Source organism: Micropterus dolomieu, linkage group LG13, assembly GCF_021292245.1.
Source record: "Micropterus dolomieu isolate WLL.071019.BEF.003 ecotype Adirondacks linkage group LG13, ASM2129224v1, whole genome shotgun sequence".
Taxonomy (NCBI): Eukaryota; Metazoa; Chordata; class Actinopteri; order Centrarchiformes; family Centrarchidae; genus Micropterus; species Micropterus dolomieu.
In genome coordinates this window covers 11,291,578-11,316,182 of record NC_060162.1, presented here as the reverse complement: position 1 = coordinate 11,316,182, position 24,605 = coordinate 11,291,578, and the positions used below count along the sequence as shown (strand labels likewise).

At 41.9% G+C, this 24,605-nt stretch overlaps 1 protein-coding gene and 1 long non-coding RNA gene across 5 annotated transcripts in view; one reads left to right on the top strand and one right to left on the bottom strand.

Annotated features, from left to right (window-relative positions):
- The window catches only part of ctif (CBP80/20-dependent translation initiation factor), a 68,290-nt gene extending 47,060 nt beyond the window's left edge, over positions 1–21,230 (top strand). For 3 of the 4 annotated variants that reach the window (XM_046066425.1, XM_046066426.1, XM_046066424.1), the window contains 5 exons: positions 2,095–2,707; positions 3,699–3,998; positions 8,047–8,202; positions 14,675–14,728; positions 15,637–21,230. In XM_046066425.1, the coding sequence (XP_045922381.1) occupies positions 2,095–2,707; positions 3,699–3,998; positions 8,047–8,202; positions 14,675–14,728; positions 15,637–15,858 (1,345 nt within the window). In that variant the 3' untranslated portion in view covers positions 15,859–21,230. The remainder of the gene's footprint in view (positions 1–2,094; positions 2,708–3,698; positions 3,999–8,046; positions 8,203–14,674; positions 14,729–15,636) is intronic. The other variant, XR_006827787.1, reaches the window with a different exon arrangement.
- The window catches only part of LOC123981541, a 78,815-nt gene that overhangs the window by 17,369 nt on the left and 36,841 nt on the right, over positions 1–24,605 (bottom strand). Inside the window, exon 2 of the long non-coding RNA XR_006827788.1 lies at positions 3,668–3,992. This is a non-coding gene — a long non-coding RNA (uncharacterized LOC123981541). The remainder of the gene's footprint in view (positions 1–3,667; positions 3,993–24,605) is intronic.

Sequence of the window (24,605 nt, the reverse complement as noted above, 5' to 3'; positions counted from 1 at the left end):
ATGAAGTTCGCCATTCACCACCTGGACGACTCAGAAGAGGCCTGGAAGAAGGTGATGTGGTCAGATGAGACCAAAATAGAACTTTTTGGCCTCAACTCGTCGTGTTTGGAGGGCAAAGAACACCGAGTACAACCCAAAGAACACCATCCCCACCGTCAAGCATGGTGATGGCAACATCATGCTTTGGGGGTGCTTTTCAGCCAAGGGGACGGGACAACTCCATCGTATTGAGGGGAGGATGGACGGGGCCATGTATCGTGGAATTCTGGACCAACATCTCCTTCCCTCAGTGAGAGAGCTGAAGATGGGTCGAGGATGGGTGTTTCAGCACGACAACGACCCTAAGCACACCGCCAAAGCAACAAAAGAGTGGCTGAAGAAGAAGCACATCAAGGTTCTGGAGTGGCCTAGCCAGTCTCCAGACCTGAATCCAATTGAAAATCTTTGGAGGGAACTTAAAATTCGAGTTGCCAGGCGACAACCTCGGAACCTGAATGATTTGGAGGCTGTCTGCAGGGAGGAGTGGGCCAACATCCCTGCCGAAATGTGCACAAACCTTGTCACCAACTATAAAACTGTTTGACATCTGTGCTGGCCAATAATGGCTTTTCTACAAAATATTAACATGCTGTTTGTCCAGGGGGTCAAATACTTGTTTTTCCTCATCAGATGGTTATCAATTTTAATAAATTCATATGATGTGATTTTCTGGAATTTTCTTTGGGATTCTGTCTTTCACTGTTAGAATGTACATATGATTAAAATTGTAGACTGTTGCATTCTTTGTAAGTGGGCAAACCTGCAAAATCAGCAAGGGGTCAAATACTTATTTCCCCCACTGTATATACGTACAGTACATACAATAAACAACAATAGGCTACTGGAGTTATGTACTGGTTTATCTCTTAGTTTTTTTCATCTGGCCTCAAACGCAACTGAACTGTTTGTTGAGTAGAGCCCAAACCCATTTTCTACCACTTTTGAAATATTCTTTTCAATTTCTATAACAACAAAAAAAAAATCCACTATCTCTGCGATGTGTCAGAGCTGAAATTCTACAAAAACTTATTTAACCTGCACACAGGAATATATCAGATTCCTTTTCATTTAGGTTCAAAGGACATTTCCAAGGTTGTTCTTATATTAATTTATTTGGGGTGGAATGAACAAAGAGGAGGTTTGTAGACTTTACTTTTCAGTGTGATAGTGCCGCACAGTTCTCTTTCACAAGGCAGAATAGTTTAGGTGCTTTTGTAACGCAGCCTCAAAAATGTTTGGCTTGTTAATACGTTTTTCATGTTTTGGTCTAAAAGGTTTGCTAAATTAAAAAGTCCAAGGAAAGGCTTTTGTGAGGAAGGATGAACTTTTAGGAAAGATGCCTTTCTTTGCTCGTCAATCCCGCCTCCACAAGGCTTACACAGCCGACGGCTTTTATGTGTCCTTTTCTTTTTTTTTGTACCATCTCTCTGTTAAAGAAACCTTGTCCCTAGTATTCAAAGAGGGGAGATGGTTCATCTAATTTGCTGTAGCTTATTTCATGGCTCATCATTTGCCGATCATATTAAGCATTTTACACTGCCTGCACAAATCACGGAATAAAAAGTGCTTATATAGTTGAGTGTATCTCAACAAAAGTGTGCTAGCAACTGCTGCTAGTTGAGTTTTTTGTGAGTTCACATGCCAAAGCAGATAATAGGTTCCCTCCTTGATGCCAAGGTGACTAATCCCCTGGACCATATGTCAGTGGCTTGTCAAGCCCATGGCCAGTGCAGCAACAGGACGGAGCTATGCAGGACAGGAAAATATAGACACACTGTGCATCCACATGTAAGCAGTCATCGGATTTTGACTGTATCAGAAGATGATTGCATTGTGTCTGGTTGTGAACTGACATTAGAGGTTAGTCACAGTGATTAGATGGGGGTGAAGATAAAACAGAGATGGTACCTTACTAAACCAACGCGATGGGGGACAGGGGGGCAGAAAGGAGGCTGTTGGCCAAAATGGTGGTCAGAGTGGAGCAGAGAAGTTTAAGGTACAAGCCAACTGCTGCTCCATTACAATGAAGCTAACTGAAACCTTCTCTTATTCCAGGAGACAGCAGCGGCCTCAGGGAGGAGGAGGAGGAGGAGGAGGAGGAGGAGGTGGTGGAGGAGGAGGGAAGAACCAACCTCAGCTGATACAACAACAGTCACCACAGCACCAGAGGGATCAAACCCAACAACAGTCTCCAAACCAACAGCACCAGACTTTAACAGAACTGGGAGATAACAGAAACAGTAGTGCTGGTCGGCCGCCTCGCCAGTATCAAGGAGGACATGGGCAGCGCCAGGGAGGACCCCCGCACCACGGATACAGCCAGAACCGGCGTTGGCACCACAGCCAGAAAGGTCAGGGACAGGCACAGACAAACGCTACAGGTGACAAAGGACTACCCGCAAGAATAACCAAAGACAAAGAGACTGAGAATGTAAAACTGGGTGACGTGCAGATCAGACCACCTCAGGACTGGAGCAGTAAGAGTCCCAATGAATCCCCCCACTATGAGTCAACACCCAGTATGGATGCTTTCCCAGATCAGAGAGTTAATAAGGAATCTCCCAACCAACCAAGAAGTGGAAAGGCAAGCGAGGGCCGGACGGAGCAGCCCAAAATCAGCTTGCTGCAGTCGTCAAAGGAGAGGCTGCGGAGGAGACTAAAGGACAAGGTACCGAAAAGCTGCTTAGTGCCTGTCAGTCAGTATTAGGGCAATCGGGATGAATGTGTACAGACACACCCTACCATTTAGTCTTATAATTACTTTCATTATGTTCACAGACACTCATACATCATTAATATTATTCAGACATACAGACACACACTTTTCTTACACTGCCTTGCTTGTCATTCACCTACTTAGTTATTTAGCATTCAGATTGACACATCCAAACTGGCGGGGCGGGGATGGGGCGGGGGTACGTGTTCTCACTAAGGAAGTGAAGAAACTAAAGAGGCATTAGCTCAACAGTTTTTGATGTTTTCCAAACTAAGCGAGCCAGCAAACTGCTTCCTCATGCTAACTCATTACCACCAGTGGCGGTTTGATTTGAGAGCACGGGACTCCCCAGCAGGCAACAGGGCAGGAATTAATAAACATATCCTCAGTGACACCAGTGAATCAATGAATCCAGTCTAGGAGTCCGCTTTTGCTTGATTAGGGTGTAATGAACTCCAGCAAATAAGATATATTCAGTATTTTGCAACTTATTTAAGCGGCTATTTTTTTTTTTTCATAGTTCACACTTGGCATAAGGCTTTTTAAAGCTTTCCAGATATATGTAACTACCAAATTCATGTTAATTTGGTCAATATGTTACATTATGTTCTCTCTCTTTCCCATCAATAATAATATGGTGATATTCACACAGATCAATAAACTAAAATAAGATCTAGCATATTGGTTACATCAATTTAAAAACATTTTAAATTAAAAAGTCACCCATACAAACTATGACAAATATACATTTTTATAAAACTTATCTTTTTTTATTAGGCCTAATTGACATGCTAAATCATAATGTGTGACAAATTAACTTTATTAATCATTAATCATTCATTTTTCCTTAATCGATGGGGGGGGGGGACTCATAGGTCAAACCTATGCTGAAATTGAATATTATACTATCACCATTCATGTCTTATCCCATCTCCTGCCTCAGGAAGAGGCGCGTGTAGAGGCGTCGGGCTCCGGATCGCAGAGCATGGACCGGCTGGTGGACCTTCTCAACAGCATGAGGAGCAACAGCAGCGGCGTGGAGCAGCAGCTGGCCTCTTTCATGGAGGAGGCTCAGTGTTCTGCGCGGTCCGAGGAAACCCTGGCTCAGGTGGTCAGCACAATCTACTCCAAGGCAGTGTCAGACAGGAGCTTTGCCGCCACCGCTGCCAAGCTCTGCGACAAGATGGCGCTGTTCATGGTGGAGGGAACCAAGTTCAGATCGCTGCTCCTCAACATGCTGCAGGTGAGAGCACCGGGTCAGTTGCAGGTGCAGCAGAGGAGAGGTGTCATCCCCTCTTCAAAATTTTCTTTATTTCTATAGTATTCAGAATAATCAGATTGCAACACACACAGACTTGATTGAAAAGCAATAAAATTACAACACTAAAATGTAACAATGTTAATACAAGTTACATGTATTTTTAAGTAACACAAATGACATTAGTAAAATAAAATAGAAACACGTCTAACCTTAACATGAAATCCAATATACTTACCTACACAATTTCATAAGAACATACTGACAATATATCATTGTATCGACACTGTTATCATACAACACCACTTAAACCTAGGAAACATGATAGCGGACATGCTAACATGCATCCTTCAAAATAAAAGTCTGTGCTTTGATCCATATAGAGTCCCTCCAAACTGTGACATGCGTTGTTCATAATATAGTGCAACAGCGTCACACTACTAGATTAGCTTATCCCAGATACGTCAGTGTCTGGGTATTTGTTGGCCAGGAGCACAGAAATTTCCAAAATATGTTTGAGGTCATTTAGAAAAAGTATCTGCATTACATATTTGTCCACTAGTGAGCACTTCAAATGTAAAATGTCCCAGTCAGTTCACATCTTGGTCACAATTCTTTATTAATCTAATTTATAGAATTGTTATCAAAAATGTTATGTTAAAATAAGGAATTTAAATTTCAGTACCTGCCGTAAAAATCCACCATTGGTTGGGGTGCTGTAAATATCCCTCCTTGTTGCAGAAAAGGTACATTTACTCAAGTACTGTACTTTTACACACGGTAGCTCCGCTTTAATCTTGAGAAGCTGCAGCTAAACTAAGGCTTATTCTTGACCATTTTCTCTCTGCTCTGCTCCATTGCAGACTCGCCGAGAATTGCATGCATGTCGCGGTTCCTTGTTTAAATATATGATATTTAAATCATAATAGGCTGTATATTAACTAATTGGCAGAAAACCGGTAGTTCAATGTTAAATCAGACATTGAGCAAAATGCTCGTTTCATACCGGCTCTGCAAAGATTTGACTGTGAGATCGGTAGTCGAATCAGGCTCCGCCTATTGAAGCATCGAATCTTCGACTATTCGGGGTCAGCCCTAGTGTATTCTTGTTTTTTTCCCAAACATGTTTCAGGACCTGTACCCCCTACTAATTATGGGGTCCATAATTAGTAGGGGGTACGATGATAACTTTTACTTTTAATACTTTACATTTACTTTTAAATAAATTAAATTAAATGTGATTTTGCTTATGTGCTTTTACTCAAATTTCTTTACTTTCTTATTGTGGTATTTTACTTTTACTCAAACAAGGATCTGAGCCCTTTGTCCTCGACTGCTCTGTTGCTGCAGGATACTGGCTACTGACTGCGCAATAAGCTGCTGTGGTGATAATAAGCTGACAGAGCAGCTTACACCACGGTCAAAAAATTAACACTGTGATATGACTGTCTCTACTCCTGTCTGTGCAGCACCACTGCTCAGTGTATCTTGTTGGCTTCAGTTATAAATCCGAACAAAAGGGTTGTCTTCTGTATATAGTTTTATGCACTTAAACATTTTAATATGTCTTCATGCTTGCTTTCCAAAAGCTTATTTTTTGGGGGGGGTGTTGGCTCCATTACCAATTTGTGTGAGATCTCTCCCAGGACTTGTAGTATCTGCAAGTAAGCTATCAGCAACAGTTGATTTGCAATAAAGTTAGTCATGAAATGCAAAGTCGATCGACAGAAACAGTTTTGGTACTGAATCGCTTATATCATTTATCAAGCAAGAAGGTCAAACATGCTTTTTTCCCAGCTTCTTAAATGTGGGGTTTAGCTGATTATCACTGTTTTTATATAATTGGAAATTATATATATTTGGGTTTAGATATTCAACAAAATGAGATTACAAGCAGCATTTTTCACTTTTTTTGAATGATATTTTATAGAAATTATGGCCCTCTGATTAAACAAACAAATTAGTGTCCGATTAAGCAATACTGACCCTGAAAAAGTTCAGATCTTTTGGATAAAACAACCTTTCATTCTTTCACTAAAGTCTGCCGCTTTACTTTTGTAATCTCTGCCTGTGTAGCTTCCACCCAAATATCCCAAGAAATATGTTACTTGAAGATGCTCACAGAATGCCCTTTGAATACTCATTTTAAGCGCTTGATAATACAGTAAATGTTTTTTTGGCAAACCAGTCATTTTTTATACTGCATGTTTTAACTAAATCCTCTCTGTAATTTCAGTCAATTCATTCAACCTTAGTTTTATGAGAAAACACTTTCAGGTGGAAGCCTGTGTGTGTGTGTGTGTGTGTGTGTGTGTGTGTGTGTGTGTGTGTGTGTGTGTGTGTGTGTGTGTGTGTGTGTGAGATGTTGAAAATGTCAGCGGGCAGATGTATATTCCACTGCCCCTCTCTCCCCTTTTCGGCCCTCATGAGCTCTGTATTACTGCGCTCCCCTGTCTTATCGTCTCCCCTCACCCAGAACGACACGAGCCAGTGCCTCGCTACGTCTCCCTGCACACTTCCTCCCTCACTCTCTCTTTTTCACCACTTGCTCCATCCTGAGACTCAGACAACCTCACCAGAGCAGCAGACAGTCTAGAATAGGCAAATAAGACATACACACTGTCTTCAGATGGCATTCAAGGTTAACCCACCTGCTGCCTGACCATGTCTCCTACTTTTTCCCTCACTTCACTCCTACTCTTGTTTCTTTCTCCTGCAGATGCTCTTTGTGACTACACTCCTACACTTTTCTTTTTTCTCCTCCCTTCTGTTTTTGTTTTTCCAATGAAACACCTCTTTCTTTGGATGTTGATATTTTTATCCCTAACGCAGAAGTAGTGAATCCTTCCTTAATCCTTTTACCCCTTCCTCTGCTTTATATTTTTCCCTTTTTTTCACAGCTGTGTGGTCCTTATGCTTCTTTTATTCCTCACTTTAATTCCCACTTCCCAGCCAGCACGGACCCCCTCCTTGTCTTTGACATTTTGGCTTTAAAACATCTTAAATGTCATAAGTGGGCTCATGAAGGCTGGCATTACCGATGTTGCTCCCAGACCCCTGGATCTCAATGTGGGAGCAATTAGTCTGTGACCGCTCTTCTTATTAAAAGAGAGGCGTCAAAGTTTGTTGTTGCTGCTTTGATTAAACGCAGCCAGGCTGTTACCTATGAAAGTTGCTCTTTATAAAGCACATTTGAGAAGAGCATGTGGCCTTTTTTCTTTTGCTAATGCTGTTGGCACCTTCCTCATCATCTTCTTTTCCTTAATAAGTTTGCCTTTTCTGTTGCTAACAGTCATCTGTGTATCTTGCCATTTTGCTGGCTTGTTATTTAGGTGTCAAATACCATGGCGATGTCCTTGGAGTTGTTTAAGAGGAGTGTGTAGTTGTTTTTGAGTGTGTGGTATGTTTGTTTTTGACAGTGTGAGTTTTATTTTATTTTTTTTTATCCATTCAAGGCTGAAGATTCTGTGGAAATCTGTGTAAAAGCAGGCCTTCAATGTAATTTGTACGAGTCTGTAAGAATATAAGTCGCTCATGTTTCCACTGCACTCCAGTCCATAGTAAAAGGCAAGGGAAAAAAGGAGAAACAGAGTGAGTTAATAAAGTTTCAGTTTAACCTGCCGTATAACATCTTTACAAGTGCGCATTAAGCATTAACCCATATTAACCCCAACACTTTTACAGCACTGACACAGATCACTACCACTTTCCAGCCAAATTAACATATTCTCCTCTACAACTGGCAGATAAAAGAAATTCATGAATTTGTTTAATGTGTTTTTCCGCTGCTTTTTGGCGTTAAGTACTTTAAGCTGCAAGGTTAATACATGTGCCACCTACAGAAACTCCCATCAGAGAGATACCAAAGATGGTGATGCTGATTACCACCACTGCTTATGAATGTATGAAACACTTTAATACCCTCTTACCTACCGCCTACTTGGAACTTGTATTACACATTTACCAAATCTGGATAGACTGTAGTGTTTCAGTGTATTTTCCAAACGTAATCTTCTTGTCTTTCTACCCACAGAGGGACTTCTCCCACCGAGAGGAGCTCCAGCAGTCAGATGTGGAGAGGTGGCTAGGTTTCATCACCTTCTTGTGCGAGGTGTTTGGTACCATGAGGAGCAGCTCCGGGGAGCCGTTCAGGGTGCTGGTGTGTCCCATCTACACCTGCCTACGAGAGGTCTGTATCCAGATCTACACCCTTTTTTTAATCAGTGTATGTCAATTAACAGTCGATCAACCCCATTCACAGTAAGTGGAAAGTGTCCAGCTGTGTCTGTATGTCTTGTTCAGTTCAATACAAGACTGAGTTTCCTGTTTTTTGGCCAGACCTAGTCTAGACTCTAGACACCACAGTGGGGTTTGGTTAATGGTGCAAACGGTCAAGACACCATCAGTTCCAGGAAAATATGTGACCTCAGGCTCAGTTCTCATCAGAGGGTCATGCTCTCTTACATACACTCCCTTGGTTGCCATGGAAACCATATAGGGTAGCCACAGCAGACGCACAGCAATACAGAAGTGGTTAACGACAGATGGAATATTGAAAGGGGAAGCGAGCGAGGAGGGGGAGGAAGAAAGACAGAAGAGAAGAGGTGAGAGGAAGCAGAGGAGACTGTGGTCAGGTTGACAGTTACTGCGGAGGAAGTCTACTGATGGCATGACAGGTAGAAGAGAAAAGAGAAGGGAGAGGGAGACGACAGAATCTGGGAGTGAAAATAGTTTTTAATGTGTAGTTTGAGAGGCATAGAAGAAATAATGGCGGGGTTAAGGCACATGCCAGGTAGTTTTTACCTCCCACGTCCACACCTCCTCCGGTCTGACACTCAAAACACACACACACACACACACACACACACACACACACACACACACACACACCCCCTGCGTCTCACTAACACAACACAACACAACAACAATCAACACACAACTAGCGCCATCCACACCCTGTCTCAGTATATGCCCAGGGCATTATCTCAACTTGTTAGAAGGCTCGGCAGCATGACCAAGGGCGTGGATGCACAGTCTAACCAGTCACAAACACACCTTCATATTCCAGCGTCGGGGGTTTCACATTTAGCCTGATGATGCTTAAGAGTCAAATATTTGTACAGTTATGTGTGAATTTGTGTGTGTGTGTTTGTATTTATGGGCCAACATCTTTGTTCGACAATCTCTATTTCCCGGAGCTATTGTTCCTGATTTTTATCCATCTGCTGTTTTGTCTATCCTGTTGTAACATGTAGATGTCGGATTGCAGCTACAAGCGATGTGCGATAACGTGCGCTCGCCTGTGTGTGTGTGTGCGCGCATATGAAAGCATATGTGCCTGCACGTACATACGTGTGTGTGTTGGGGGGGGGGGGCATTGCATTTTGCAGCAGCTGTCTTCTCTTGTTGTAGCCCGCAGAACAGGATTAGGTAACAACGGAGGTGTGCTGGGTGTACATGACAGCTGTACATAAACAGAACAACGCTTATCTCATTCATTCATGACTCACACACAAACCAATAGGGTTTTTTTTAATGCCACAATCCAGATAGATGCATTAAGTTAGATAATCCTCCACTAAGTGCACATTGCAGCACACCTTAAAATACATTACAACACACCATGCTCGCTTTCCAGAAATGTTAAACCCCTTTTATTTTTTGTCTTGGGCAGCACAAAAAACTGTAAACTGACATATCAACACCTTTTAAGTTGTTGCAAACAGTTTTTCTTTCACATCCAGCCTTTACAGAACAACGTTTTCAGTCATTTGATTTGTTTGTTTATTGGACTTGCTTCTGTTTCAGCATGTTACTGTGGTTACATACACTAGGCTGTTGAGAAACTTTGCGGTGAGTGTGTAAATTTAGAACAGTGTTTGAGCCAAACAACATGTGCATTAAACAGATTAAATACACCTACTCTGGCAACACAGAAATAAATATCTACCCAGACCAAAGTATAAAAGGTATGTAGAGGACAGCCTGTTCTAAGCTGCACAAGAAAGGTGGAAAAAATGGATTGTTCTTATAACACCATACCTTTTTTAAAAGGAACTAACAAACACAGGAACGGTTCTGCACAGCTGAACAGCCACAGAAAAGCAGAAGGCTGGTACCAGGGTGCTTGAACTAACAGATAAAACCATATTTTATTGAAGCAAATGGCCTGCATGTAACAAGATGTTGGTTTGCAGTGGCACACTGTCTTGTGATGAGCTCATTCGCTATTTAGATTGTGCCTTGGTATCCCCATTTGAAAGTCAGCATGGGCTGTCCATCTAGTATATTACGACAACATAGGCATGCAGTAAGAATATGTTCTTTAAATATTCTGATTAAGCACTTGTAAGTCTGTAATATTTTACATGTTTTGTTTATAGGCCTTTCTGTGAAGCTCTTAGTAAAGTGCAGCATTGATACGATAGAAATAGGATAATGTTATGTAATGTAACTAAGGGAAGTGCTGGTTCTGACGCTAGACCTGCTGTTGCTATGCAACTATTGGATACCCATTTAAAGTTAAGTAGTCATAATTTTAACTTTGAGCGCTCTGCGTGTCATTAGTATCCCGTTTTCCTCTCAGCACTCATACATCCTTTCTTTCCTCTAACATGCAGTATGCTGACAGGTTTCACCATATAGAAATCTACAATGAGAAAATGAAGTCAAACTGAAAGACTGGTGAAGCCTCTGCAGAAAAATTAAAAGAATAAGAAAGTTTTTCTAGTTCACACCATTGAGTAATTCAAGGTGATGTCATGTTAGTAGCATTCCTCCATTCAGTGCTACAGCAGGATCACAGCTCTTATAGTTGTTTTCAAGCTTTTCATGTTCCTGATCAAATGTCCTTTGAGTGAAAACACTGTAAATGGAAATTGGAGAATACCAAGGTTTCCCAGTAGAGCAAGCTTTATTTCATGACGATGTAACTAACCAGAGGTCTGGCTGACTGATTTCAGCTTCAGCAGAGAGACTGTGTGTCAAGTAGTCTGAGAAACAGTTTTTTCCTGCATGTTATGGTATAGGATCGACAAAGGAAAGCTAGATAGACAGACAGAGAAGAAAACACTTTTGCAGTGGATAGGAGAACTGATTAAAGATTAGACCATTTGAAATGTACTGAGCAAAACTTCAACTCGGGGCTCCCCAGAGAACTCATTATGAGCTAATGCTGCTTGTCACATAGCTCTCCTACTCTGGGAAGGACGAGACTTTCACTTCAAACAGACACACTGTCACCGCACACGTCTAAGCAAACTGAGGAGCTGACGTCTGCACAACCGCTGGGCCAGAATGATAGGTGGAATACTATTAAGCTTACAGTGTGCAAAGAACAGGCCAGCTCGTCTTGAAGGTTGGTCGTAGCATCAGATGATGGTGATCAGACATCATTTTCATGACAGTGTTTTTGTCAGTGCTCCTTTTTAAAGCACATGTTTAAGCACACTTTAGTTAGTCTGTGTATGGAGTTCTACTGCAAAAATAAAATTTGTTTTGTATGCATGCCATAGTGCATAAAGTCATTCATTTTGGCTGCGTTCACACTGCAGGCCTTAATGCTCAATTCTGATTTATTGCCCAGACCTGACTTTTTTGATTGACTGTTCACATTATTTTTTAAATGTGGCCCATATCAGAATCCAGTGTGAACTGGCCACGACCTTAAAGTGTCCCGCCTGTGCAATAAAGAATAATACGACGTCGGGAACAGCACAGCACACTGTTGTATGGAAGTAAACATGGAGGCCACACAGATTAGCGTCTACGGTTTTATTTTTAAGTTGATTTGAGGCTGAAGAAAGGGAATTCATGAGCAAATGATCATGAGGATGAGGAGAAAGACAGCCACATTTTTACTTATGGCTTCTTGTGGAGCGATGGCTGATACTTCCGCTAGCACAGAATTGTGACGTCGGTCGCTGTAAAGTGACGTTGGAGTCGCAAGAATTCCGATCTGACTGTCTGGACCTGTATCTGATTTGGACAACAAATGAAAGTGGCACAAAAAAATCAGATTCCATGTGAGACTTGGGCTGTTCACACAGTCATAAAAAAAGCAGATCTGAGTCACATATAAGCCAAAAAATCTGATTTGGGTCACATTGGTTTGCAGTCTGAGCGCGACCTTGGAGTCGTGTTTCTGTCACAGTCACTGTTTTAGCTTTGTTTTGCCACTCCTGAATTATGACCGCCGCTACAAAAAATTCCCACGATCATTAATCAATGCGCTATTTAATGTTTTCACTCGCACACTGTGCAAGCACAGTAACACTAAAGGCTTGGCTAGCTTTCTCTCCACGTTCTTCAAATACGTTCTATGTGACAGGTGCTGTTATAACAACAGCAGCGTAGCCTAAGGCCCCATCCACACTACTGCGTTTTCATTGAAATACGGAGACCTTTTTGCTAGACCTAAAATGGAGAAGTTTGAAAACACTGGCGACCCTGTTTTTCATTTTAAAACTCCGGGTAGCGTTTTAGTGTGGATGGTCAAAAACGGAGGACTTTAGAAACGTTGTCGCAGATGCTAATGTTTGGCTTGCTGATTGTATCTTATAAGTCTGGCAAAGCAGAGACACAATGCCATAGACCGAATTTCATCTTGTACTGTGTAAATGACACTTAATAGCCTACACTTGTAAGTTACTGTGCATGTCGCCATTTACTTTGCAACGACTCCCAGTCCGTTTTCCACCACCACAGTCACTTTTAACTCCCGTGTTACATTCAATAATAGTCCCAGCTCGTTCTTGGTCAATGCAAATAAAAAATAAATAAATAAATCTGGTGTGATTCTGCATTACTTTATTCTTTCGCCAAATCTTCTGCAACTACGGAATAGACCATCTGCTTCATGTTTACACAGGCACACACATGCCCAGTCTACCTGAACGGCCACTAGATGTGTGTTTTCAGTCTGTTCTCAATTTTAATATAGATGGAGATCAACTCTGATACGCAGCTAAAACGCTGGTGTGGACAGAGATTGTATTTGTTTTAAAACTCCGTTTTTACACTAAAACGGAGTATTGTGGATGGGGCCAAACGGGGCCTAAGGAATCGGGAGAGTAGCGAGTGATTGATTGTCCGAGCGGCAATATTCTGCCAGTAAATGTATGTGTCGGTTACAGCGTGTCAGCTTCTGGAGACCAATAAAAGTCCGTCTCTTGTTACCCCAACAGCTGGAAAAGTGAAGCTGGTTTTCGCCAGCAAGTGTCCCCCATCCCCTTCAGACTGCGCAGCTGAGCAGGAAAGCTGACAGTAGCCTACGTCTTTTGGCTGCTATGTAATGTAACATTAGCTACATTTATAGGAAGTAGGCTAACTAGTAGCTGCATTACCTACTTTGTCCAGTATTAACATTAAAAGCTTAGACTAAACTGCGTTAGCCTACAGCTCTGTCCTGTACACAGACAGTACATCCTAATAGTTAACTATTTTTCAGTTTTCATACTAGTTGTTAGAAAAAGAAAGGATGAGCTGAGTAGAGGTTAGTATGGAAAGGTAGGGGATTCAAACTAGTCTCTTTTAAGCTAATGAGGAGACATTTCTTTTGGATTTTATTGTGCAAATGAATGCTTAGTAATTAAAGGAGGTGGTTCTCATGTTGCCTATTTTTCATTTTAATTTCTACTGATAAATGTCAAAAGCTGTAAATTGAGAGACAAAAGGCAACATGAAAAATCCTATCTATAGCCATGAATGTAAAATCACTGTGGACAGTGCATGTAAACTATAACAAAATAACTTTTCCTAAATCAATTGGTTGTAGTCTCTCTGCAGACAAATTCTTAAGCAAGTTTAGTCCTTAGCTTTTTGTTTGTTGTTTATTTATAATCTGCTCTATTTGTTCACAGATATAGTAAAAATAATGATGAGAAAATGCATATTTGTCATTGAAGAAAGTCAGATTTTCTTCGCTTCAACTCCACTGCTACTACTCCATCCTTGGGGAAACACTGATTCAGGTGATAAGTCGCTGTAGGTTCCTCACTACTATACCTTAGAGCTGGAAAAGGAGTATATAACCAAATTTCTTTCTGCTGTAATCTGAAATTAGATGCTCATAGTTTAGCATTGGAAGCTCGCTGTCGTTCTACCTCCCTTTGTCGCCATCCCTCCCTGCATTGTTTGAAAGCACCAGTTGTATGCCCATCTGTGCATGAGGCCAGTGTTGGGGAGAAAGCCAGCTAGCATGTTTACCAGATCCACAGTTTGTTTTTGGCTACACTGTGTGTGTGTGTGTGTGTGTGTGTGTGTGTGTGTGTGTGTGTGTGTGTGTGTGTGTGTGTGTGTGGATATACACTATATACTTGCAACGCAAGCCTTGTGTGTGATGGGTAGCTAGCTTGCCAGGATGAACGCCTGGTGTGTTGACTTCCAAGATTTAAAATGTTAATGTAGAAAATATTTACATTCGGGATTAGGTCTTTTTCTTTTTTCCTTCTCTTGTCAACTGATTTAAACACATTGCATTTGATTAATCTCCCCAACCATGTGGCCTATATCCAAATATACATCTATTTACAAATGTGTTCGCTGTGTTTGGTTTTGCTCACTCACTATGCTAGAGTTCTTTGTGTAACTACATTTAGATTTGTCTTTGCTTTGCATTGTCGCATTATATTAACATGGTGTCTGTTCTTGTCCCTTTCTAGCTGTTAGAGTCCACAGATGTTAAGGAAGATGCAGTCCTCTGCTGTTCAATGGAGGTATGGACCCACCCACCCACACACACCCCGTTAATACTTTGATTGGTCTTTGATTGAAGCAAAAAGCAGAGTTGAAATTTGTGTAAAAGCCAGGCAAGAAAAATAAAATACAGTAAAACATCTGAAGGGACACACTAGTGGATGTATTATAGTGAGGAATTTAGCCCGGGTTGCTCAACCCAAGGGCTTGTGTCCACTCCGACTGGATGATCATTCTGGATGAACTGACAGCAGCCTTTCTGATGATGATAGTCATTTGTTAAAGCACAAACACACAACCTATAGAAATCTTTTTCCGTATGATCCATCAGGGGAGCTACCGTCTTGTTAAGAGGACTTGAGCTCCCCCGTAGTTTGCACCCTGCCTACAATCTAGACCATCGGATTCCCACAACATGAAATAACATTACTCTTTTACTCGTGGATTTGTTTTTCTGGTGCTGAAATGTTTCTCGGTGTTGGTGAATTATTTAAAAGAGATTAAGATTGTAATGGGTATAATATTACCGATATTGTTTTTTTAGTAATGCTTTATATTACTGCGTTCCACCAAAAAGCAATTGTAACACCTTGCTCCCAACACTGGAGGCCACAGGTAGCTCTCGCCAGCGATGATATGAAAATAAGATAGATGTAAAAGAACAGAAAGAGCAAAGACAGGTGCATTCTGGTTGGCAAACTAATCCCAGATGCTCACAAACACAACCACATCCTTTGCAGTCTTGATTACTTACCAGCAGATTCACACAAACGCACGCACACAGCTCTATGGCCAGAGGGCATGTGAACCCCTGCTGTCTGACTGTATCCAGAGTAACAAAGGTGTCAGACGTAGTGTTTTGCTCCCAGTAAGGGACACACACTTTCTCTGACCTCCTGCCTCCCTCTATCCCTTTTCTCCCCTCCAGTTGCAGAGCATGGGGCGTCTCCTGGAAGACCAGCTCCCAGAGATGATGATAGAGCTTCTAGCAGCCGTCAGGGACAAGATGCTTTGTCCGGCCGAATCTCAGCTGACCCGCTCTCTCCTCATGGAGGTCATCGAGCTGCATGCACACCGCTGGAGCCCCCTGGAGGCTCTCACCACCCAATACTACAACCGTACCATCCAGAAGCTCACCACCACTGCCTAGGTGCCGGCTCCACCAGGAGGAGAGGAGACAAGCCCCCCCGAGGCCCCGAGTAAACCTTCCTGTTGAGCATCAGCCTGCTCTTCTAGTTTTACCAAAACACAGGAATTTAATAGTAATGTCAAATAAATACATGCTTTACATGGGGATTGAACTTAGTTGTACAATTGGATCATTTCTCCACGAAAGGCAACCACTGCCACAAACAAACCAGACACTATCTACCAAACAGGTGGCCCTGAGCCATCAAGGCAACACTACATGTGGCGTTCAAACACTGTCAAGGCGTACGACACACATATATATATGGCCAGTAGGGGCGTGCTTGGCCACACAGGCCGGGAGCTTGCCTGGCTGTGTCTGCTGAGGGATAAAGGAGGGAACAGACAAGAGAGGGGTCACACAGAGGAGAGGGCAGCAGCCTGCCCCTAGGGAATAGAGAGATCTATACCCAAAGATGAATGGAGGAGGGAGGGCGGGAGGGTCAGGCTAGTCCGTGTCAGTCTCGTCATTGTGTTCATTTGCCCACCACCCTCTGCTTCTCTCTGTCTCGTCCCCCCCCCCTCCCCCCTCCTCTGTCTCTCAGTCAGCCCCTGGGGTCTGTGTGGCTGATAAAAGAGAGAGGAGGAGGAGGCAGGGAGTAGACACGGTGCTGTCTGTCTGGGCCGTCTGCCCCGCCGGGCCAGGGACCAGGTCAAAGGGCCTGGCTGTGGAGCTCCCCAGCTCCCCACTGCCTTTGTCTCCCTAACTCCCCCCCCCCCCCCGCAGGAAGCCTTTTTGTGGGGATGAGACAGCGGGCCTGCTGGGCTGAGGATAAGGATCAGGCTGGCTAGGGTAGGGTGGCAGATGGCTGCTTGAGCCGATGTGAGACGACACACACCCCTCTGGCATCCCAGCTCCCTACTCCCTGAGCTTGGGCCGGTGTTACCAACAGAAGCAGTCAAAATATTGCAGGGAGGGGGGGGCATTAGGAAAGCATTACAATAGACACTGCTGATAATTCTTTTGTTTTTGTCGTACAGGGGAATGTCTCTTCTCCTATGTTAAGCCGTGCACGTCCATGCTTTGTTAACCACACCATTGATATTATTTTTTTAATCATTTAGTGTTTCTATTGTTTTTTGTTTCATTTTGAAGTCTTGTTATTATGGTAAAAACTATGTATGTAGGTATGAGTATGAGGTATTAGTGGTTAGGCCTTATTGCACAGGTTTGATTTGTTTTGCACTGTTATGAGGCGATTTGCTTTAAAATGTATTTTTAAAAAAAAACAAACATTTGATTTGTAATCAGTGCTTGTGGATTAATATTTAAAATCTCAATAGTGAGAGAAGTGGGTTGAGTGTAGTTAGAGATTTTAGGATGTTTTAATGGACCGGTGGCCTTGTCAAATACCCATTTTTATAGGAGCGCTCTTGTTTCGGGGCCTGCTGGGCCTGAGGTAGCAGAGGTCACGCTGAGGACTGAACAGCTGGACTTATTCACATCATTATGTCGCTGAAGAAAAAACACATTTGAAGAGGAAAACAGTGATGTGACAACAGCAACAACTAAAAAAAAAAAAAAAAAAAAAAAAAAAAAAGCATGGCACACAGAGAAAAAGGAGTGAAATGCTTCTTTAAAATGTTCTCAAGCCATTCTTTGCAGTGGACATCTTGCAAGTGTTTAATATCGACTGTATTTGATCTTGCTTTGTTTTTGAGGAAAAAAAAAAGACAACTATTAACCTGTGTATTTGAAGATGACAATGATGAAAAGAGGAAATCTTATTGTATGACCTCATTAGCTAGTCATGTGACCCTTATTCCAGCTAACGTATGAACTATGATATTGACGTACCAAGCCAATTACGTACCATTTGTAAATGGGCTCTATATATAATCTCCATACAGTATATTTACAAGTATTTAAAAACACTGAAATAGAGGGGGGTAGTGCAACAGGCATGTTAATGCACAGGAAAACTGGATGTGTGGCTTGAAGTTGGCCTTCCCATGCATTTCTATCAGGAACTAGCTTATTGTTTGGGAGTAGTCACACACACACACACACACACACACGCTTAGTTTCCCACTGAATCTCTGTGGGCAGTTTTAAGTGTTTTTATATTATTTTCTCTGTCTTGCATCAAGAATTAAGATCCTGTGTGGTAGAAACACACCCCAGAAGATTAGTTTGATGAGAAGTGTGATTTAAAGCTCACAAAAGTTTTTTGGGGGGTGGGCAGCCTAATCATCTGTAAGTGTGTGTCTGCTTAATTGTTTGTTTTATTGTTTTGTCTTTTGTCTGTATTTTATTTCTAGGTTTCTATTTAAATTATATTCAGCTCATTTATATATATTTTTTCTCGTCTGGTGGGGCTGACATCTACAACAATTGTGATACCTAGCTTGCTGACAAGTGTGTAAGTGTGGTATTACCATGTTTTAGTTTAAGATGAGAATAATCAAAACCCATCGGTGAGGTTTCCATTATGCAAAGAGCGACTCACTCTCACAGCAGATGGGGGCAGGTGGGGATTGCCCCCCTCGTCTGTGGCACTGGAGCCTCTCCACCCCGCGTGCCCTTAGACCCCTCTGCTCGGGTCACATGACTCACTCGACGATTGAATGAGACGCACCTTCATTTGCATATTCTCAAATATTAAGAAAAAAACAAAAAAAACAGGCGAGCTCTAAATTGGCAGTAGTCATCTGTGAGCTCTTGTTTGTTTTGTTTTTCTAAGTAACTGAAAAATAAACTAACGGGAAAAAAAAAAAAAAAAAAAGATGTGACGGAACAAACTGTGGTGATTTTTTCTGTCTGCTCACTTTACAGTGCAGTCACATGGAAGTCAGCGTGGACATTCAGACATCAAAAAAGAAACACAATGGCACACGCACGGCTTCCTCTGCCGTTACCAGACAGACTGCGTAACTAATCTTGGCACCACAGTAGGTCATTATACTAACAATTCATACATCTGCACACTGGAACTCCTCATCTGCATGTCTTCGCCTTTACATTGACACACATTAAACAAACCACACTTGGGAATTTGAACAACTGTGTGTTTGTGTGTTGCAGCGCGTCCTTGGCCGGTGATTTGCCTGTAGTTAGCCCGGCCACATACTCTCAGTGTTGGGGTTGCATCCCCACTGAGGACCCCGTCACCACAACCTATGGGACGTCCTTCAGCACTCGTCAACATAATGTGCCAGAACATTTAAATGCATTAGGCAGCATGAAACACACTCTGAATTTGCCATCAACACCATGAGAAGCTCTGTTTTCTTATTCTCTTTTGTGTCCTTCACAAAGATGCCTTCATGACGATGGTTTCCTTTCAACACGTGCAAGCTCATCTTTTTAACACAATACACACAGGGACAATAGAGAAGATATTATGCCGTAATAGACCACCTCATGCAGCATAAGCAGGATAAAGAAAGAAAAAGAGTAATTCAGCTGGTGAAGTAGAAAAAGAGATTTGGGGGGGGGGGGGGCAGACAAAGGCAAAGTAAATAAATGTAAGAGGATATGAAGTGAGGAAACGTATAGATGTATATATAGAAATGACTGAATCTCAGGACAGTATGGGGGAGCCTATTGGGGAATAAATGCAAACGCTGGAAGGAAGAGAGCCCTGGCTGACAATTAGAATCATGGTTAATTCGGCTCTGTGCAGCAAAACAGCCAGTTGAACAGGCATGTTAGCCCTGAGGGATGATGTCTTCCTGGCTAGCTTTGCTGTTGAAAGTTAAACTTGTGAGATACAGTAGCTGTTGCTCCAATATAGAATCAGATCACCTTACAACAAGATAGAGTTATTTGTCTGAAAGCAAAGTGACACAATTGGGGGCAAATTAAGAGGCTAGATGGATTTATGCAGGCTTTTTCAAATCAAAACCGTTTAAAGTTTAATGATGTGGACTAGAGCTGAAACTATTATTTAATCAATTAGTCAATTAAAAAGAGTCGATATTGAGAATAGTGCCAAGCTAAAATATATCTTCACAGCTATCACCGTCTAAAATGTCAGAATTTGTTGTTTTTCTTTGTTACATGTGACAGTAAATTAATATCTTTGGACTGTAGAGTTGCAAAGTGGGAGGAGCTGCTAAATTATCCTTTAAACAATATCATTAATGTTAATACAGAAACTCTGTACTGGCCACCAGTTTAAATTATTTCAAATTTGTTTGAGAAGTCAGGTTATGATTTCATTTTAGCGTCTAAATACTACAATACCCATGATCCTCGCCTGTCGTTGCTATGGAGAAGAAGACAGTCGGAGGCGCAAATTCAAAACGTTTTGTTGTTGAGCTGCAGATTTTATTATCTGTTTTGTTGTCAGAAGCGCACATAACAGTATTTCACAATCTGTGATTGGATGTTTCTTGCCAAAATGCATCTTGGGAGTTTCTTAAACCTAAATATCCCTTCAATTAAGAAAATAATTGGCGGATTAATCTGTAATGAAGTAAACGTTAGTTGTAATCCTAATGTGAACTACAGGAGTAAATGTAACTATGCATGCTTCATGAAGTGATATCATGACTTGAGCTGTGCCTGCTTTCTCTGCTGACATTGATGGATGAATGGATATGTGCGCGCAGGGTGACTCACACCAGTACCGTCCCATTGTTTGAGCCAGACAAAAGCAGGCTGCATCTCAGATGGCCCTGATGACGAACGAAAGACGAGGAGGGAGGACACTCACATTAAGATAACTGTTTACACACTCACACACACTTAAACAACGCAAGCGCCTGCAGATCCTGTGTTCGAGTATCTCCTTGTAGAGATTTCTTGTATCGTCAGTTGTCTGATGGCTCACACATTGTGTTCTTTAGACCTTTATTTTTTTGTGTGTGCCCACCCGTCTGCACAGTGTGCGTCCTTCTGTGTTTGATCAGCATCACAGACAAGCTAGAGGAGAGTACTGCAGAATCTATTCTTTTTGGTCCGAGGGGTACAGAGGCCAGATATTGTGTAAAACAAAGTGGAGTTAAAACACATAGAAGCATCCCCAGATGTTTTCCTACAGTACGCTTTGCTGTGGGAGAAATCAATAACTGTGGGCTACGAAGTGGTTTTAGCTGGCTCTCTTGACCTTTCCATTTCAGCGGCAGCGCTGTAGTTTATTCCACTGCCCAAAAAACTGATTCTATCTCAACTATATTTGGATTCAGACATTTGAGTTGACTATCATGTACTGATTCTGGGGTCTAATGTGCATCTCTGGACTACTTATCAATAGCACCTTTAGTACTACTATTTCTTTATGGCTGCTTCCAAATTAACTCTGTGTCATTTCTAACTATATACCTGTATATAACTGTATGTGGTGTGTATTGCCTCCACCCTCGAACAATAAAGCAAAAAAACAAGAACTTTTCTCGCACACACACACAAACAAACACAGATTGAGTTTTCCAAGAAAAAGTAAAACATGATCCCAACCAGAGCAGAAGCTGGAAAGCTGTATTCCTGCTTCCTGGACTGGCAGTGGAGGAAATTATGTCATGACCTGCCCACTTCCTAAATGAACTGTTTCAGTGGCCCTTTTGGTGGAGAACTTACTGAGTAAGTAAATCAACCAAATTATTGGTTTCCGAGGTTGTGAATAGATCGCATCACTAGTCACTTGTTTGCAACATCTGATACTGGGTGGATCTGTTTAATCTAAAAATGATTACTAATCAAATTCAGACACCTAGGCCTACCAGTCTGCACCTCTATTCAACAATAGAGGTGCATGGCAATTCACCAGTAGCTTAAATGGCAATAGAATCAAGCACCTACCATAGATATGTTTATCAAAAACAACTGACTAGGTTATCTGAGGGAAGAAGAGACTGTACCTGCAAGAAGAAGAATAAAAATCCATTTTGGTTTAACACATGAGTGATTACATAGCTCTACAATAGCGATGTGCGGATCGATACTAAAGTATTGATATTTCTGATACCAACGTTTCCTGCTCTAGGGTCAATACTCGTATAAAAGGATCGATATCTAAACACAGTCATTTGGAGTGAGCTTGTTTTATCACGAGTATCTTACTGTCACCAGGATGGTGTAATTATACTCTGTTGATAGGAAGCACTTCTCCTTCCACCTGTCTAAATCATGCTTGCGCTACGGCTCTGTGTCGGAGCGGAGCTTCTTTTAGTTGAGCCGCTGCAGCCCTTTACATTTCCTGCGATTGAATACTGACTATGGCTGACTGTAAAAGCAGTCACGTCTGGCTGTATTTTAGCTGTGAAGGTAATAATGTTGCTCTGTGTGATATGTGTGCAAAGACAGTGAAATACTTTGGCAACACCGCAAACTTCGCTAAACTTCTGAGATTAAGTCAAAATAATATAATAATAATAATATGATGTTATTAAGCGTTATTTTTATTATAATTAAAGAATATGGCAGTAGTTTGATGTCTTGTCATTATGCAGCTATTATTTGGAATTGGTAAGGCTACAGCCTGCTCTTTATTTCCCTCATAAATACAGAAATGGGAGGAGGTCACATAAAACTAGAAATAAAATATGTAAAAAGTATTGGTATCAGCAATACCAGCCTGGGATTCACTTGGTATTGGATCATATAGGAATTAAGTGCAAAGGTAATTTTTGCCTCTAATTGAATCCAGAAAGTCTTTTTTTAAAACATATGGAAAAACTGGCCGTTGCAGTGGGATAATTTTGACCTCTTTCCAGTACAAATCAACTTAAAATCAGAATTTTCCAGGAACAAGTGTAATTTTTCTTGATTCACTGGGCTGAAATGGCTAGCGTGTCACTCAGATTCACTACTGTTCACATAATGCATGTTCATTTTATCACAGACCCTTTAACAAGAACACACCCTGGAGTCACATTGTGTCTTTTTTCTCTGTGTCCATACTGTATAATGAAATATTTGAGTGATTGTGATGGAACTACACATTTTCCACAATGCACTGTACAATGTAGAAAAATCTGTATATAATCAAGTAATTTTAGTCTAATTTTATGTAAACCTAAGGGGCAGTGGCGGTCTGTTGGGTCAGTCCACCACTACGGTCCAGACTCAATTACCTCAACAACTATTGGATGAATTTCCATGAAATTTTGTGCAGACATTAATGATCTCCATAGGATGACGCCTACCGACTTTGGTGATCCCCTGACTTTTCATTTAGTGCCATCATTGGGTCAATTGTTGTAATAACTCATCCAATATTTTGGTTATGAACTGCTAAATACCTGTAAAACAAATCAGCCTCAGCTTTACCTGAACGGTGTGTTTAGGGCTCATTAAACTAAGATGGTGATCATGGTAAACTTTATACCTGCTAAACATCCACATGTTAAGGATGGGCATTGTGAGCATGACTGACTTTAATATTTCACTCAAAGCTCCACTGTGCCTCAGCACAGCCTCACAAGGTGGTTAACGTGACTGTACACTCTTATTTGTTTTATAATGAATTCCAAAAAAAATGCCAGTGCAGAAAGATCAATTTTCTAGAAATGTATCTTTAAACAAGTCTAAATGCATAACACATGCCAACAATATTATTTTTGTTACAGAAATGTGAATTGCACGCTTTTATGTAAGCCAGTGAGAGGTCTTAACAGCTCGCTTTTAGGTGAGGAAACATGACGTCTTTGTTGTTGAGGAGCATGTGTGCCCTTGTAGTGGCCTGGCTGGGAAGTTTGCTGCAGTAGGCCATTCTCACTTTGTTACTGCCAGCAGCAACACACACGCTGCCAACGTCAACAGACAGATCTTCATGCAGGGAGAGAAGAGAAGAGCGAAGGTGAGGGAGGGGGGGAAATACAGAAACTTCAGACACTGAAACAGAGAGGAATCAGTAAATATGTGCCGCAAACAAACGGAAGGGAATCATTAGATAATTTTCTCTCCCTGCCTTTATCTCTCTTACAAGGTTCATCTCAGCTAAATGCTGTAATTTATGAGGTATGGCATGTCTGTGTGTCATTTCCGAGCCTGACCAGACCAGCCACCCAGAAGTGTGTTCCTTTGTGGCTGACAGGCCAGCATGAGCAAAGCTTCCGCTGTGAGCTGCACTCAATGACTGATCACTCAAGCAGAAATCAACATACAAACACACACACACACACACACACACACACACACCATAATAAGGGAAGGGAAAGGGACATGGGTAACATCAGCAGAGCCTGTGCTGCTCACTGGTGCAGAATGGAACACACACATACTGTACACACACTCACTGCAGCCACTGGAGATCGACTGGAGTGTCCGCAGACAAGCAGTGGGACGTAACACCTGATGTCTTTGTTGCCAGGACCCCGTCTAGCGATTGTCATTGTGGCAACATGCTGTGACAAGCACAACCCTGTTGCTAGGCAACCTGAACCTCTGCAACTGATAGTCAGAAAGTTTGGTGTTGAGAGCGAAACTGAAAGACAAGGAGAGGTGCAGAGGTCTGGATTTAGACCTTCAAGAAAAGCATTTTAAAAAAGGAATGAAAACACTAAGAAGTACATGAAGGTCTGTGGATAGCTTATCAAAGAAAGCAGTGAAGCAGCAAGGACTGACATTTCAACCTGAGTGTGTCTTCACCAAAACTGATGCATCTGTCTGCCTTCACAGACCCACTCCCCTGCGTGCCAGCAGTGCTTTGATTTGTGAGGCGGCGTGCTGTGCAAGGCGTGTTCCCAGTATACTGTGTATAAGAGCGTGTGTGTAAACACGCATAAAAGAGCTCAGCGCACGGCCACATGGATCACATGGAC